The sequence below is a fragment of the Notamacropus eugenii genome, chromosome 1 (genome assembly GCF_028372415.1).
Source record: "Notamacropus eugenii isolate mMacEug1 chromosome 1, mMacEug1.pri_v2, whole genome shotgun sequence".
Lineage (NCBI taxonomy): Eukaryota > Metazoa > Chordata > Mammalia > Diprotodontia > Macropodidae > Notamacropus > Notamacropus eugenii.
Window position 1 is genome coordinate 193,114,897 of NC_092872.1, and position 16,999 is coordinate 193,131,895.

The following is a 16,999-nucleotide window of genomic DNA, read 5'->3' on the forward strand; positions in this document are numbered from 1 at the left end:
TCTGGAATGCTTCCCTATAAGCTTTGGGGTGAGAGGGAAAGTTCCTGCTCTGAGTAAGGGCGATGATACTATGAATGACCACTCAGAAGAGCTTAACTAGAAGAGATGACAACAGAAAGTAATTTCCAAATCCTAAATAACCTTACATTCTGGACCTCAGGATTTCAGAGGTGGGAGGAACTCCAGGGCCCATCTATTCCAACTTGTACTGGAATAAGAATTCTTTCTATATCATACCCATCAAATTGTCATCCTATCTGTCTGTCTGTCTGTGTTCATCCTTCATGTTTGAAGAAGACTATGCCATCAGAGAAATGATGACATGACTTGCACTTGACTTTGATTTGAGTGAGAGAGGGCTGTGCAAAGTCACCAGCCTCACTTTCTCTTCCTGAGCCATCTGGGTCCAGTGACCACATATTCATCAGGATGACTGGAGATGGCCTAGGATGCAGTGGGAGACCTTGGCCTTTTTAGGCTAGCCTTTTCAGGTACTCACTTAGAGGGAGGTAACACTGTTGTTGTGTTTGTCCTTCGTTCTCAAAGAGGATGATGACATCAAGATAGGCCTCTTTAAGATGTAATGAGGGAATGGCTCTTAGTAGTTCTATCTGCATAATAGGCAATTCCTTTCTTTGGTTTAACCTATAGCGTGACTATTGTGTTAGTTGATGCCCCATGTTCAAATGATCGAAGTTGGCTGTTCTCTTCTGATACCCAGAAGGCATCCTGTAGGTTAAACCAAATGGTTATCCAGACTGCCTAAAAACCTCCAAGGAGGGCAACTGATTTTCTTTTGAGGCAGATCATTCTACTTTAGGACAGTTCTTGTCATTAGGAAGTTTTTCATTATATGTAGCCTAAATGTGCCCCTCTATATCATCTAATCTGGCTCCTAGTTTCTGCTCTTTGGGGTCAAGCAGAACAAGTCAAACAATAATTACAAACAACGTTTAGGGCCCCCAATTTATGAGTCAGGTTAAACATGTCTTTTCTAACATCTTTTTTTCTTAAAAAAAAGGAAAAAAGCTATAGTGGAGATTTAGAAACATGGGCCTCTAGCAAGTGCTTCCTATAGAAAAAATTTTGCTGGTTGTGACAAAATTAAAGATAAGATAAACAAAGAAGGAGGTCCCTAGAGAAATCTTGCAACTCTCCTCTTCTATTCATCTTCCTCTACCACTTCCCCAGAATATATTCTCATCTGATGGGGAAGAGAGCAGTTCAAATATCATTTTCTCAGGGTTTACTTCCTTTCTTGTCCCCAGAATGTTTACCTTACTGTTACAAGGGCATAATCTGTATCAAATATACTCAGTAAAGATCTCCTAATTTTAAAATTGATTCTGTAATTAGTGGTTACTTTATTTTGAAGGTCTTAAATAACCTGTGTTCTGAGCTACTTCAAAGAAGGATTTATATTATATTTCTGTCACTCAAGCAAATGAGTTTGGCATGCACGTGCGCATGCACACATACATACACATACACACAGTCATCCAGCCACCATAGCGAGTTGTTTGGGGAGAGGATGGGGAGAAACAATGAACAAATTACAAGCATTTAATTTTCTCTTCTATGTCAGTGTATAGTGTGTGTATGGGAGTGGGGGGGAAGGTAGATTTTGTTTTCTGCTACACTATGTCCATATTGTAGTTGAGAGGACAATAGTTTAACCATGGTCATGAATTCAATTTGACTCAAAATTTGCATGCCTACTATGGGTGAGGTATTGTGGTTGGCAATGGGCAAAAGTAAAAATGAAATGGTCCCTTTCCTCAAGGCGATTACATTCTACTGGGAGGATATAACATGCATACAGAGGTGCCTAGAACGGGGACAATAACCGTCCCTACCTCCCAGGGCTGTCTGGAGGATCATATTTGTGAAGTGCTCAGCACAATGTCCAGCACATAGTAGGTACTTAAAGACAAGTGTCTACTTCCTTCCTCACATAGATAAATACAAGGTAATTTTATAGTGAAAAGAATAATAACTAGCATTTATATAACGCTTTAAGATTTGTAAAGCACTTCCCATATATTTTCTTATTTGAGTTCCACAACAACCTTATGAAGCCGGTATTATTCTCATTCCCACGTTAGAGATGAGGAAGTTAAGACTTCCAGAGGTTAAGTGGCTAGCTCTAGGTCACAAACATGTATCTGACGTAGGATTCAAACTCAGAACTTCCTGAAATTTAAGGCCAACACTCTGTCCATGACTGAACCTAGCTACCTCTGAGGGGGGAGAGAACGATAGTTGAGAGAAGAGAAAATCCAGAAATGTTCTGAATGGGAGGTAACAACCGCCAACCCTCCCTTTTACCTTCAGTTCTGTTCAATTTGCTAAAATTTTGTTGAATGTAGACTAATAAAAGACCTTGTCTTATACAATAAGGATTACTAATGATAATAATAATAAACATTTATATAGCACTTTTAAGTTTGCAGAGTGCTTTACACATAAAGCACATTTCATAACAACCTTGTGAGGAAGGTGCTACTGTTATCCCCATTTTACAGATGAAAAAACTGAGCCTGAAAGAAGCTAAGTGACTTGTCCAGAGTTGCATAGCTAATAACTAAGGCAGAATTTGAACTCAGGTCTTCAAGTTCAGCATTCTAAATACTACATCATCTCTCGGACTTGTTTGGGGGAATTCACAATGCTTCTCTATTGAGACAGTTTACTTCCAACTCAACTATTCAATCCCTCAGATAAACAGAGTATTCCCAAAGTCTGCTCTAAAATTTGGGGCATATCATGCAGAATGCTTTACTCTTTCCTCAGAAAAGCCCTGGGACTCAGGCAGTACCATTGCCCCCATTTTATAGATGAAACACAGGATGGAAAGGTGAAGAGACTTACTTAAAGTTACATGACAGCAAGGGTCTGAGCCAGGTCTTCTAACTCCAAATCCACTGTTGCTTCCCCTAGGCTGTGAGCCCTCAAACAAGTGACACTCCAGTCAAATCTTAAATCACTAAGCTGGAGGGTAACTTCCAATCCCCTCTGGTATAACACCCCCATCTCTTGCTGATTTATTTTAATTTTTAATTTTTTACAAATGAGGAAGGAAACTGAGGCCTGGAGGGGTTAACCACATTTAGCTAGTAGAGGAGATGAGGTGCTTGAGTTCTAGCATCTTTTCCACTATGCCACTTAATTCTTAGCTCCTTATGAGAGAAAGGCAGTTTGTGATCTGCCACAGTCCCTCTGGCACAAGGATATCTCAAATTTGGGTTAATCAGTGCCAAGTGGAAAACACTTATGAACTGTTAGGAACTCAAAAAATCAGCTTGTAGACAAAGAAGAAGCAAAGTTATCAGTCTTTACAGATGATATGATGGCATACTTAGAGAATCCTAGAGAATCAAGTAAAAAATTACTTGAAATAATAAACAAATTTAGCAAAGTTGCAGGATACAAAATAAACCCACATAAATCATTGGCAGTTCTATATATTACTAACAAAGCCCAACAGCAAGAGATAGAAGGAGAAATTCCATTTAAAGTTACCATAGACATAAACTATTTGGGAGTCTTCCTGCAAAAACAAATCCCAGAACTATGTGAACCCACTCACAAAACACTTTTCACACAAATAAACTCAGATCTAAATAATTGGAAAAATATCAGGTACTCATGGGTAGGCTGAGTTAGTATAATAAAAATGACAATTCTACCTAAATTAATTTACTTATTCAGTGCTATACCAATCAAACTACCAAAAATTATTTTATAGAGCTAGAAAAAACAATAACAAATTCATCTGGAAGAACAAAGGTCCTGAAAATCAAGGGAACTAATGAAAAGAAATACTAGGGAAGGTGGCCCAGCTGTACCACATCTTAAATTGTATTACAGTAATTATCAAAACTACTTGGTACTGGCTAAGAAATAGAGTGGTGGATCAGTGAAATAGGTTAGGTACATAAGACACAATAGTCAATGACTATAGTAATCTACTATCTGATAAATCCAGAAAACTCCAGCTTCTGGGATAAGAACTCACTATTTAACAAATACTGATGGGAAAACTAGAAAAAAGTATGGCAGAAACTAGACATAGACCAACATCTTACACATTATACCAAGATAAAGTCAAAATGGGTACATGATTTAGATATAAAGGCTGACACTATAAGTCAACTAGGAGAGCAAGGAATAGTTTACCTGTCAGATCTATGGAGAAGGAAATATTTATGACCAAACAAGAGATAGAGAACATTATGAAAGGCAAAATGGATGATGACTCTGATTACATTAAATTAAAAAGTTTTTGCACAAACAAAACCAATGCAACTGAGATTAGAAGGAAAGCAGAAAGCTGAGAAACAATTTTTGCAGCTAGTGTCTCTGACAAAGGTCTCATTTCTAAAATATATAGAGAACTGTGGTGAATTTATAAGTATACAAGTCATTCCCCAATTGATAAATGGTCAAAGGATATGAACAGTCAGTTTTTAGAGGAAGAAATTAAAGCTATAGTCAAATGAAAAAATACTCTAAATCACTTTTGATTACAGAAATGCAAACCAAAATAACTCTGAGGTACCACATCACATCTATCAGATTGGTTAACATGACAAAACCAGAAAATGATAAATGTTGGAGAAGATGTGGAAAAATTGGAACACTAATGCATTGTTGGTGGAGTCGTGAACTGATTCAACCATTTGGGACAGCAATTTGGAACTATGCACAAAGGGCTATAAAAATGTGCATACCCTTTGACCCAGCAATGTCATTTCTAGATCTGTATCCCAGAGAGATGTAAAAATGCGAAAAGGACTCGTGTACAAAAATATTTATAGCAGCTCTTTTTGTGGTGGCAAAGAATTAGAAATTGAGGGGATGTCCATCAATTGGAAAATGGCTGAACAGACTGTGGTATATGAATGAAATGGAATATTATTGTGCTATAAGAAATGATGAGTAGGTGGACTTCAGAAAAACCTGGAAAGACTTATATGAACTGATGCTGAGTGAAAGGAGCAGAACCAGGAGAACATACATAGTAACAGCCACACTATGAGATGACTGACTTTCATAGACATAGATAGCTCTTATCAGAAATGCAAGGCTCTAAGACAACTTCAAAAGACTCACAATGGAAAATGCTATCCACATCCAGAAAAAGAATTTTGGAGTCTGAGTGAAGATGGAAGCATATTATTTGCTCTCCTTTTCTTTTTTATTTGTTTCTATCTTGTGCTTCCTCCCATTAGTTCTAATTCTTCTTTACATCATGACTGTGAAAATATGTTTAATATGAATGTATAAGTAGAGCCTATATTAGACCGCACACCATCCTGGAGAAGGGAAGGGAAGATAAAAGGAAGGGAGAAAATTTAAAACTCAAAATCCTATGGAAGTGAATGATGAAAACTATAAGTAAATAAATTATTAAAACCTTATTATTAAACAATAGAAAAGGAGTGTCTGTCCCATATTTACCACTTCTTCCAAGTAGCTGCTTTCTTCCATTTCCTTTGGAGCTGCTATTGCTGCCCCAGCTGAATTACCAAATGGACATGTTCTTCAGTCCAGAAAGTCATGCTGATAATTGCATTTTCAAGTGCATCACTCACTAGTGGTGGTAGGCAGGAGGAAAGAGGAAAGGGCTAGGCAAGGTGGGAAGTGCATGAGAGGGAGGGGGTGGATACTCAGAGCATGAGCTGTACTTTTATAGTGGCAATGTGGCCAAACTGGCTCCTAGGCTTGCTGCACTGCATCATTGTTTGATAACCATGAAGGGTGAATTCTCCAAGATCCCACACCCATCTGAGGAGGGCAAGATGCCAGGAGGGAGGATTATGAATCTAAGGGCTGAATGTGGTGTGACAGCAGCACCCACTAGAATGTTATCATACAGAAACCTCATGGGCTTTCACTCCATCAGAGCTGCTGTCACTCAAATTCCAAGTACAAGGATATGATCAAATATTCTGAAAGTATAGCTATCATTGGGGATACTTGACTTCCCAGGATAAAAAAATTGAGATATATTTTTTCTTCAAAATGGCACATGTTTGGAAGCAGTTTTAAATTGGAGATACCTTCTTGCAGCTGCTACAGCAAATTGTTCAAAATGAAAGTAACAAAAAACTTGTTTGGTGAACCAGTTACAAACTTTGATGGTACCAGTCCAAAGCAAACTTGTTTCCCCAAAGGAAGTCATACATCCTTTACTTTTTGCTAAGCTCTCTTTCAGATCTGTGGGATACATTCAGTTTCTCCTTTTTTGTACCTCATAGAGTCATATCTGGGATACTATCCAGATACTACTAGTATCTGGGATACTATGTTCTATTTTGGTGTGTGTGTGTGTGTGTGTGTGTGTGTGTGTGTGTGTGTGTGTGCTTTTTTTTTTTTTTTTAAAAATTCATTTCTTCTTCCACATTAATTTCTACCACACAGAGCAGATCACACCTCTGGTTCCCCCATAAAAGAAATAGTGTTGTATGCTATTTATGATCATTCCTGTTTAGAGGAAGCCATTTTCTTATAATTACAAATAAAGTCTGGAATCATCACCAGAAAAAAAAATTTATTGAAAACCCACAGCTTCATATACAGCTGTATGCTGAAAATATGCAATGCCAGATAGAGGGCAAGGAGAAACAATCCTGGTCAACTGAACAGAGGATTATATGGCAATATTGCCACAATGCATGTAGGATACCCCTCAGTGTAATCAACTGGTCTTATTATCACTGACTCTAATGCTGAACATGACCCAGTTGAAGGGACGGGGCTTGTTCAGCCTGGTAAAGAAAAGTATCAGGATGAACATGAGAGCTGTCTTAAGTATGTAAAGGGCTGTTACCTGGAAGAGAGATGAAATTTATTCTGTTTGGTCTCAAGAGGAAGATCTCAGCAAGGGGTGGAAAGTGTAAAGAGGGATTGTTTTTCAGTGTATGGGTTAGACTAGATGGCCACTGAGGTCCCTTTCAACTCCCAAATTCTGTGATTCTATGGAGTTCTTTGAAAGAAAAGTGATTCACCATCTGCTAGAAAATTAAAAAATCAAAACTAGCCCTCTGCTGGAGAATCCCTTCAAGGGAAATTGGAAAACATGCTGATCCATCTTTGAGTCTTTGTTCTTTCAAAAGTGAAATGAGAATAAAATATCAGTCCTGCCCCCTTTATAGGAATATGGTGAAGAAGATTGATGAGATAGTACATGTAACGTTTTGTAAACCATTGTAAGAAGTCATATAAATATCAGCTCTTACATTAAGATCATAAATTTAGAGCTGGAAGGGACATTAGAGGTGGTCATTTATCAAAGATTTAATAAAATAGTAAATAACTAAAATATGGCATATAAATTGAAATTAAAGGCAAATGCTTGTTTGATAATATTATTAATGATAATACCTCAGAGAGTTCTTCTGAACTGATTTTCTTTTGCCCTGTGAAGTTTGAGGATTAAATATGACTCTACTTATGTAGTTCCAGGGGACAGATAAAATTAATCAAGGAGACTCTTGCTGCTGGGTCAGTCTTGGTTCTAGTTGCTAGACTTTCTCCTCCAGCTCTGTCTTGATCCATCACCTACAGTATCCACCCTGAAAGGTAGGGTGTGGGTTTGTTCAAAGTACTTTTCAGGAGCAAAGCAACATCCACACCAGGCAGTCTTCTATAGTGGGTGGGAGTATATGGCACCCATATGATGATCACATTCTGACTTATGGTACAGTGATTTCTGTCCATGTGTTATCCCTGTACTGGACTAGAAGTTCCTTGAGGGCAAGGTCTGCTTGTTTTGAATCCTTCATCATTTAGCGAAGTCTCCTGAACACAGAGGCTTCATCATGAATGCAAGGGTAAATGTTGTCACTAACCACAGACAGACCACCAGGCAGAGATAGTAATGGGGAAAGTGTGACTCAAAGCTGTCTTGCCTGAAACAGCCACACCTAAACAGACACTATACCAAGGGTGCTTATCACTACACAGGATGTGGGTTTCTTAGGGCAAGAAATTTACCTTTCTTTTCTCAGATCAAATGATATAAAATGTATAGTGCTTTACAAACCTTGAAGCACTAGATAGATGCTAACTGTAATTTTTTATCAGTTGTATGTCTAAGGTTATTAAATGGTATTTCTGTATGTGTACACGTGTGTCCTGGATATGTATATGCATGCATACACAAACATTCCCCTTGCCCAAGATCAAACACTAATTGTTTCCTCTGTTCTAGCTGTTAAAATTCTCCTAATTTTCTTTCTGCCCCTAGTCTCACGAACTCTTGATTCTTCCTCTTCCTTTTGTTCAATTCTCTTACACTCTAACTGTAAACTTTTGTCTTTGCAACACACCTGAAAAGTCAAGCTTCCAGAAACAAACCCCACAAACAACTTTGTATAGAAGACAAACATGATAAGACCCTCATGGCAGCTCCAAACCTGTAAGGGAAGGGAATGGGAGGAAAGGAACATTTCTATAGCACCTACTATGTGACAAGTATTATGCTAAGTACTTTACACATAGCATCTAATTTGATGCTCACAACGACTCTGAGGTAGGAGCCGTTATGATCCTCATTTTGTAAGAATAATAATAATGCTGATAGCTGACATTTATATGACACTTACTATGTGCCAGGTACTATGCTAAATGCTTTATAGTTATTATCTCATTGGATTCACACAACAACCCTGGGAGATAGGAACTAATTTGATCCCCATTTTATAGCTGAGGAAACTGAGGCAGACTTAGGTTAAGGGACTTGCCAGGGTTATGCAGTGGTATGAAGCTGGATTTGAACTTCTCTTCCCGACTCCAGGGCCAGGGCTAATTCCCTGGGCCTCCTAGCTGCTTGTAAGACCATAACTACATGGAGGAACATTCTTTTCTCTATAGGTAGACAAAGTCTATGAAAAACAAAATATTTTCTCATATAGTAGAAATCAATGTCAAGATTATCTCAAGTGATTAGATGTGGTTTTTCTTTGAATTATACCATAAAGTTGTGAGTATAGGTGATTTGTGCCATTTCTAATTGCATTGGACAGCCCCTGAAACTTCAAAACTTGTGACTTTAATTTTTGTATGAAAACAGACATGTTGGTTATAAGAAAGAAATCTGTCACTTACCTCTAAAACTTTGCCTGTGATGAACTGGTGACAAGCTTCACATTTGACACCAAAGAGCCCCTGATAGTCCTTTTCACAGTAAGGAACTCCATCCCTGTAGAAGAAAGCCCAAGGAGTGTGAATCTACTTCCTATCTCCTTAAAATACGCTCTGTAGAATGCGTGAAGATAGCCCTGCAGGAATCCAGAGTTTGTAGCAAGTAGAAAAGGAAGCCCATCCTCCCAACACACTCCTATGAAATAATATCAAGAATAATTTTTATTCCTTGAGAACACATGAGGATACCAGTCACACACCCAAGACACCCAGAGGAGTCAGAGAGAATACAGCACCCTCTGTCCCACCAGCTTAAGGTCCATAATGTCTATACCTATGATTTAACTAACAAGCATTATTGCCCATCATCAGTGGAAGCTTGTGTTCATAATGTATTCACATATAAATTCCTTCCAATTGCAGAGCCGAAAAGGGTCCCTTGTGGCTCTTTCTCATCACAACTTTTCCGGGCAGGAAATATGTGATTTCTGAGCCTGTTGTCTTCCTTTGATGTGGCAGCAGATTCTATGACCCAGCCCCCCTCAATAAATTCAAAACCTGAGAACCAGAGCCAGGAACCGAGGGAAAGACTTGTACTCCCTCGTCTCCCATTCCTAGGTCTACTCCATTTTCCTCTTCTTTGTTTAATATCTCCATGACCTTCGAGGCCTCGTGTAAATTATTTAAAGGATGGGGTCTGATTTTGTATTGCTTCCCCATTCCCCATCTAGCAGAGTGCATTGCACACAGTAGGTACTTAATAAATATTAGGGGAATAAGTGAACGAATGGTGATACAGGGCACCCCTGGGCTCTCCAATTTGGAACCACCCACTGACCCTAGTATCCTTGTCAGACCCTTAGACTTTTCCTTTCCATAGTGCCTTGAATATAATAAGCCCTTAACTTGTTGAATTAAAATTCTTTTCTATGCTTCTTTTCTATGCTTTTTTTCTATGCTCCCAGGCCCACCTCAATAAAAACATGCCTGTCCTGGGCCCATTTTCCATAGGCCTTCTAGGCCCTACTTTATGTTAGTTAATATTTTAAAAGATATTTTACATTTTTTTTTAAAACCCACAAACTACGTAGAGATTCATGCTTGTACATGTAATCCCCTTTTTGGTTCTACTTTGTATATAGAAAAACTTTGTTAAGTTCAGAATAAATAATATTAAAATATATAAGGCAAGAGTGTTCAAATAGGGTGGGAAAGTTGCTTAAACTTTCAGTATTCCAGGCAATTCTGCAATCCCACAAATTTCAGAGAACATGCTGACTTTTGCATATGAAATCATAGGTCTAGTCTCTGTTCCTTCAGTTGCCTTTCCTGGGGAGAACCACCTTGATGAAATAATTCTCACTAAAATACTAATGACTGATTAAGCCTTACTGTGCCACTTTTCCCCTCCCAGATGATTTATGTTTCCACAGAAGCCTTTAGAGACTCAAGACAAATTCTAGCTCTTCCACTATTTAGGCCAGTGGGGCAGATATTTCTGGGCAGGGAGTTGCTTCCTAAGCATTTTTCAAATCCTACCACACGGGCAAATGCTTTCTGTGTCTACATATGCGGCTGGGCCTGCTCAGACATATTCCCAAGACCTGTGATGAGGAAGAATTATGTTAGAGCACAAAAAGGAATGAATCTGAAACCAGGATGTAAGGGTTCTCACCCTGTATCTGCCAATCATTCTCTCTGTGACTGTGGGTAAATCATTCACCTGCACCAAGCAACAGCTTCCAGATGTGAAAATATGCAAAATATAAGAAGTCACTATCACCTACAAAAGGTTGCTTAAAGGAAAGCATCTTTGTATATCTTTAAAAAATTATATAAATAGAAGTGATCTGACCATGTCACGTACTATTTAAGCAACTTCAGTGGCTCTCTATTACCTCCAGGATCATATATATAAAATTCTCTTTTTGGCTTTTAAATGCCTTCATAACATGACCTTTCCAGTCTTCTTACAACTTACTCCCTTCCACCTAGACCACAATCCAGTGATACTGATCTCCTTAACATTCCTTGAACAAGACATTCTATCCCTCAACTCGTCTATGCCTAGAATTATTTCCTTCGTCGTCTCCACCTTCTGATTTTTCTGGCTTCCTTTAAGTCCCAGGTAAAGTCCCACCTGATGCAAGCAGACTACCCCAGTCTTCCTTAATCTTTGTGTCTTTCCTTCTCTTTCTCATATAGCTTGTACATGGATGCATGTTGTCTTCCTCATTATACTGTGAGATCTGAGAGCAGGGACTGGTTTTTGCCTTTCTTTGTAACTCCATTGCTTAGATCACTCAGTGCCTTGAATAGTGTAGGGCCTCAATAAATGCTTGTTGATTTGATCAATGAACTCAAAATTCTAAACAGCACTGACCTGCCTTGCCTAACTCAATTATGAGACAGGTTTGCTACCAACCTGGGACATTTAAGAAAGTTGGGGCATGAACACGGGTTCGCAGAATCATAGGTTTAGAGTTGGAAGGGACTGCAGAGTCATTCAAATTTTCCTCATTTTACAGATGAGAAGATGGATGCACAGAGGGATTGAGTGACTTGCCTACCACCTATTGACACAGCTAGTATTTGAGATGAGATTTGAACCCAGGTTGTCCTGACTCCAAGTACAGTTCCTTATGTAGGACACTATACTGCATCAATGGGAATTAGCATACATCTTGTGGGATTTCATTCATTAAGTGCCTACTTTCAAGCACTGAGAGCATTTGGTTTTGTAATCCACTGTTAATTCTAGTGAGAGATATAGTGAGACATTTCTTACTTGCTGATGTATTCCCCAGTGAGGACTTTCCCGCAGGATTTGCACTTAAAACATCCCAGGTGCCATTGCTTATCCAGAGCCAGCAGTGCCTGCCCATTCTTTATGTCTCTGCCACAGCCAGCACAATCTGGAAAACAGTAACCAACAAAGAGCTGCATGTTTGTTGTATAAAACCCACACCTGAAAGGAAGGCAATGAATGAATACCTTGTGGGATGCTTAAAACTATTATTTATTTCAAATGGAACTCCATGTACTGAAAGGACTTTGGGAGAAGAGAAACTTTAGACAAGACATAAGACACGACTCCAAATGACTAATAATTAGAGAAATGCAAACTAAATGCAAATGAAAACAACTGAGGTTCTGCATTTATTTGTCAAAGATGACAAAAATGCAAAGATAATATTTGTTTGTGAGCCTATGGAAAGGCACACATGCCAATACACCTTTGAAGGAGCTGTGGATTGATACAGTCATTCTGGAAAGCAATTTGTAACTATGCCCTCAAAGTCACTAAATTGTGCATGACCATAACACAGTGATTCCATGGCTAGATCTTAATCCCAAAGAAATCACATAAATAACAAAAGGGCCTATCTGTACAATAGCATTTATGGCAGCTCTTTTTTTAAACTGTAGCAAAGAATTGGAGTCATCAGTTGGGAAATGGCTGAACAAATATGGTATAGGAATATAACAGGATATTACTGTGCCATATGTGTGATGAAAGGGACAATTTTAAGAAAGTAAGGAAAGATTTATATGAACTGATGCAGAGTGAAATGAGTAAAACCAGGGTAACACTTTACAGAGCAATATAAATTGAAAAGGAAAAACAACTTGGAAAGATTTTAAAATTGATCAAAGTAATGACAATTCATGGTGCCAGGGAACTGATTAAACACATACTTCTCAACTGCTGACAAAGGACAAATGGTCTCAAGATACAGAATGAAACACATATTTTTGGATATAACCACTGTGTGTGTTTATGGTGCTTAATTATGCATATTTATTATGAGGATTATGCTTTTCTCTTTTTAAGGGGGGGAAATGTACAGGATATTGGTCGTTAAAAAAACATGAAAGAAATAAACAGCAGTGAAGCATTAAAAAAAATACATGCACAAAATAAAACAGGCGTTCAAAGTTAAATTCAGACAAGCAGAATAGCTCTGAAAATAATGCTGAACTTCTTACATACTTTTTTAATACCAAGCTTTATGTAATAGAAATTCATGGTTTCGTGGATAATATGCTTCCTATTTTACTTTGTAGAAATTTTCTTATTTTTATTTCTTGCTTTTTAGTTCACAATAAAAAAATATTAAAGGCAAGAATGTTTATGATACAATTCTAGCCCAGCTCTGTGAAGCCTTCTCTGACCTTCCCAGCTTCCTGAGAAAGTTCACTTTTCCCTTCAGAGTCAGCTACGTGGTACAGTGGATAGAGTGCTGGATCTAGAGTCAGGAAGGCTTGAACTCAGATCTAGCCTCATGGACTTACTTGGTGCATAACCCTGGGTAAGTCACTTAATCTGTATCTGCCTCAGTTTCCTGAACTGTAAAATGAGGGTAATAATAACACCTGCTTCCCAGGAGATTGTTGTTGGGATATTTGTAAAGTGCTTAAAACAGCACAGATTAATAAATGTTTGGTCCTTTCTATTCTCAATTCTTAAAGATTTTACTGCATGAACATTACTATCTCATGCTGCTAATTATTTTACATGCCTATGGTGTCTCATGCTAGTAGTTTATCTTAGTGTAGTGATAACCCTGAGTTGTTGGAACACTATGCCAGCAGACTGTGAGCCTGAGAAAGCCTTAACGTGCTGGAAAACTTCCATCTATAGGCTTCATGATGACCCAAGAATCTGCTGGAGAGTCTCCTAAGTCTGGAGAGGCCCACACCAGAATACTGGTTACAGGATGGTGCATTATTTCAGCCACAGTTGCTGAGGAGACAATCTTTTAAGGTATAGAAGAGTTGTAATTTGCTTTGGTAGAAAACTTATCTGTCCCACTAAGACTAACGCAGAAGGTTGTTTTTTTTTTTTTAATTTTTTATTTTTTTTTAATTTTTTAATGTTTAACAATCACTGCCATACAATTGAGATTTTATCCCCCCCACACCTACTCCCCACTACCCCCCTCCCTCCCCACGACTGCATACAATTCTGTATAGATTCTACATATACTTTCCTATTGAGTATATTTTCACTATAGTCATGCTATGTAGTCAGACTAAAATAAATGAAAGAAATTGTATAACAAGTCAGAACATGATACACAAACACATACACATACACAAACATGATCTGCTACATTTTGTGAGTGACTTCCATATTTCTTTCTCTGAGTGTGGAAGGCATTTTGCCTTGAGAACCACCTTTGGGTAACGCAGAAGTTTTGAAGCTAATATGGTAGAGGATAGGAGTTTTTAATCTTTTTTGGGTCACAGGCCCCTTTGTCAGTCTGGTGAAGTCTATGGGGTGGGCCTTTCGCAGGATAGTGTTTTTGAGTGCACAAAATTAAGTAACATGGGATTGCAAAGGAAATCAATTATATTAAAATAAAGTTATAAAATTTTTAAAAAAGTTCTCAGTTCTTGACTAATGTGAAAATATTTAATAGGAATGTATATGTAGAACCTTTTTCAGATGGCACACTGTCTTGGGAGAAGAGGGGGAAGGGAGGTGGAGAAAATTTAAAACTCATGGAAGTGAAAGTTGAAAAATTTAAAAAAACCCAATTAGTTAAAAAAATATTCAGAGGATACTGCATTTTTGTTACAGATAATGTGTTTTTTTCTTCACCCAATAAAATAATGATGTCAATCATAGGAGCAAACATTTTATACCCTGTAACTAAAATATTTTCCTTGGAAGTTGTATAATTCTTACTACTGTTTCCTGTCACATTTAATTTTGTATTTCCCCACATATATCTGTAAAGTATTTTGCTTTTCCACTGATTTTCTATAAAGATTCTGTTTAGGACAACTCATCATGGCACTATGATCTGAATAAAATATTTGCCAGGAGAAAAAAAGTTCTCAGTTCTTGCTACACCCTTGGTATTGTGAAAAGATCCCTGGATGTGCAATCAACAGTAACTATCTGTAAGCCCTTAAACACGTTTTATAACCTCTTTGAACTTCAATTACTTCATTTTTAAAACAATAATCATAATACTTGCTCTATTTATTTTGCAGGGTTGTTATAAGAACCAAATGAATAGGAATGCTCTAACCTACCCACTCCACCTTATTTCACACTGATTTTGTCTTTGATGTGGTGACTTCCTCACTCAATACCTGCTTCCTGAGCTCATTTTCTCCTTCCTTATTGCCTGGCATTTCTCCAGGCCGTATTCCAAACCTACCACTGACTCCTTCCATATGTCTGCTGTATCTGTTACCATCTCTCCTCCTTCAAGGCCTAACTCAGGTACCACTTCCTCTACAAAGCCTTTCATGATGTCTTCATCATTCTCTCTTGAATCAATCTTATGCACTCATAATGTCCCAACCAGAGTTACAGTTATTCACGTACATTTCATCCCCCTAGGATAAAAGTTGTCAAGCTCATGAGGACAGATTTCCCGTTTTTGTATTTATCCGTCTCCCTTTACTATACTACAGCATCTCAGTAAATACTGGGGGATGGAGCAGAGGAGGTAAGCATTTGTATGTTTGTTTGAGGCATAATACTAAGTGCTTTCCAAATATTATCTCGTTTGATCTTGACAGCAACCCTGATAAGCAGGTGCTTTTATGATTACTATTTTACAGGGGAGGAAACTGAGGCAAACGGAAGTAAAGTGAGTTCTCAGGGTCACACAGTTAGTGTCCAAGACTGCATTTGAACTCAGGTCCTCCTGACTCTAAGCCCAGCACTCTATCTACTCTATCACCTAACTGCCTATGACCAATCACATTGCAGGATTAGTTAGTCAATAATGCATCTATTGACCACAAATAGCTAGCTAATTTGACACTCGCTGCAATTTTGTTGTTATAATGACTCATATCTATAATGGTTTATGGCTTGCAAATTGCTTTCTTCACAATCACCCTATGAGGCAGCTGGTAAAAGAATCCTTATTTAACAGAAGAGGAGACTGAGTCTCTGTGAAGTCAGGTAAGTTGAATCAAAAAGCATTTATTAAGCACTTGCTATGTGTCAGGAACAACAGTCATGATAATTATCCTTCGTGTTGGGGTTAAACTATAGTGTGTCCAACTGGCTGCTCAGACCAATGCAAGCTCAGAAAGCTCTACCACAGGCTGGGCACAAATAGCCCATTTGAACATTTGAGATGGAGATGTCTCTAGATTTGTACATCTCACATTTCTTTTGAGCTAAGTACTAGGGATACAAAGAAAGGTAAAAAACAGTCCCTACTCTCAAGGAGCTCCCAGTCTAATGGAAGAGATGACACACATACAACTATGCACAAAATGCATATATACAGGAGACACTGGAAACAGTTTCAAAGAGAAGGCACTAAGATTATGGAGGACTTGGAAAGATTTCCTGTTGCAGGTGAGATCTTAGCTCAGATCTAAAGGAAGCCAGGGTAGCCACAAGGTGGAAGTGAGATTTGAAAGACTTCCAGGCATGGAGCACAGCTAGAGAAAATGCTTGGAGTGAGTAAATGGATCATATATAATTCACTGGATTACAGAGTATATATATGGAAGGTAGTAAGGTGTAACAAGTCTGTCAAGGTAGGAAGGGGCCAGGTTATGATGAGGTTTAAAAGCCAAGCAGAAGCTTTTATGTTGGATTTTAAAAGTGATAGAGAGCCAAAGGAGTTTACTGAGTAAGGGTGTGTGTGACATGGTCAGACATGAGTTTCAAGAACATAACTCTGACAGCTCATGGAGGATGGCCCCACCTCTGGAGAAACCCGAATATAATATAAAGTTACTTTGCTAAATTCTATAGCATGAAAGGAAGGGCTAAGACACAATTCTTGTCCCCAAAATGGATGGGAAAGAGACTTGGGAGGAAAACTAAGCTGCAGGGTACTGCAACAGTACAAGTGTGACA

General features: G+C 38.3%; 1 protein-coding gene across 11 annotated transcripts in view; it reads right to left on the reverse strand.

The window, feature by feature from the left end:
* Window positions 1-16,999, reverse strand: part of ABLIM1 (actin binding LIM protein 1) — a 402,054-nt gene that overhangs the window by 104,466 nt on the left and 280,589 nt on the right. For all 11 annotated transcript variants that reach the window (XR_011970213.1, XR_011970209.1, XR_011970210.1 and 8 more), the window contains 2 exons: window positions 11,939-12,065; window positions 9,115-9,208 (listed from right to left, as the gene is read on the reverse strand). Coding sequence is in view for 7 of the 11 variants with exons in the window: in XM_072623263.1 (XP_072479364.1) it covers window positions 9,115-9,208; window positions 11,939-12,065 (221 nt within the window). In the remaining 4 variants the exon portion in view is untranslated. The remainder of the gene's footprint in view (window positions 1-9,114; window positions 9,209-11,938; window positions 12,066-16,999) is intronic.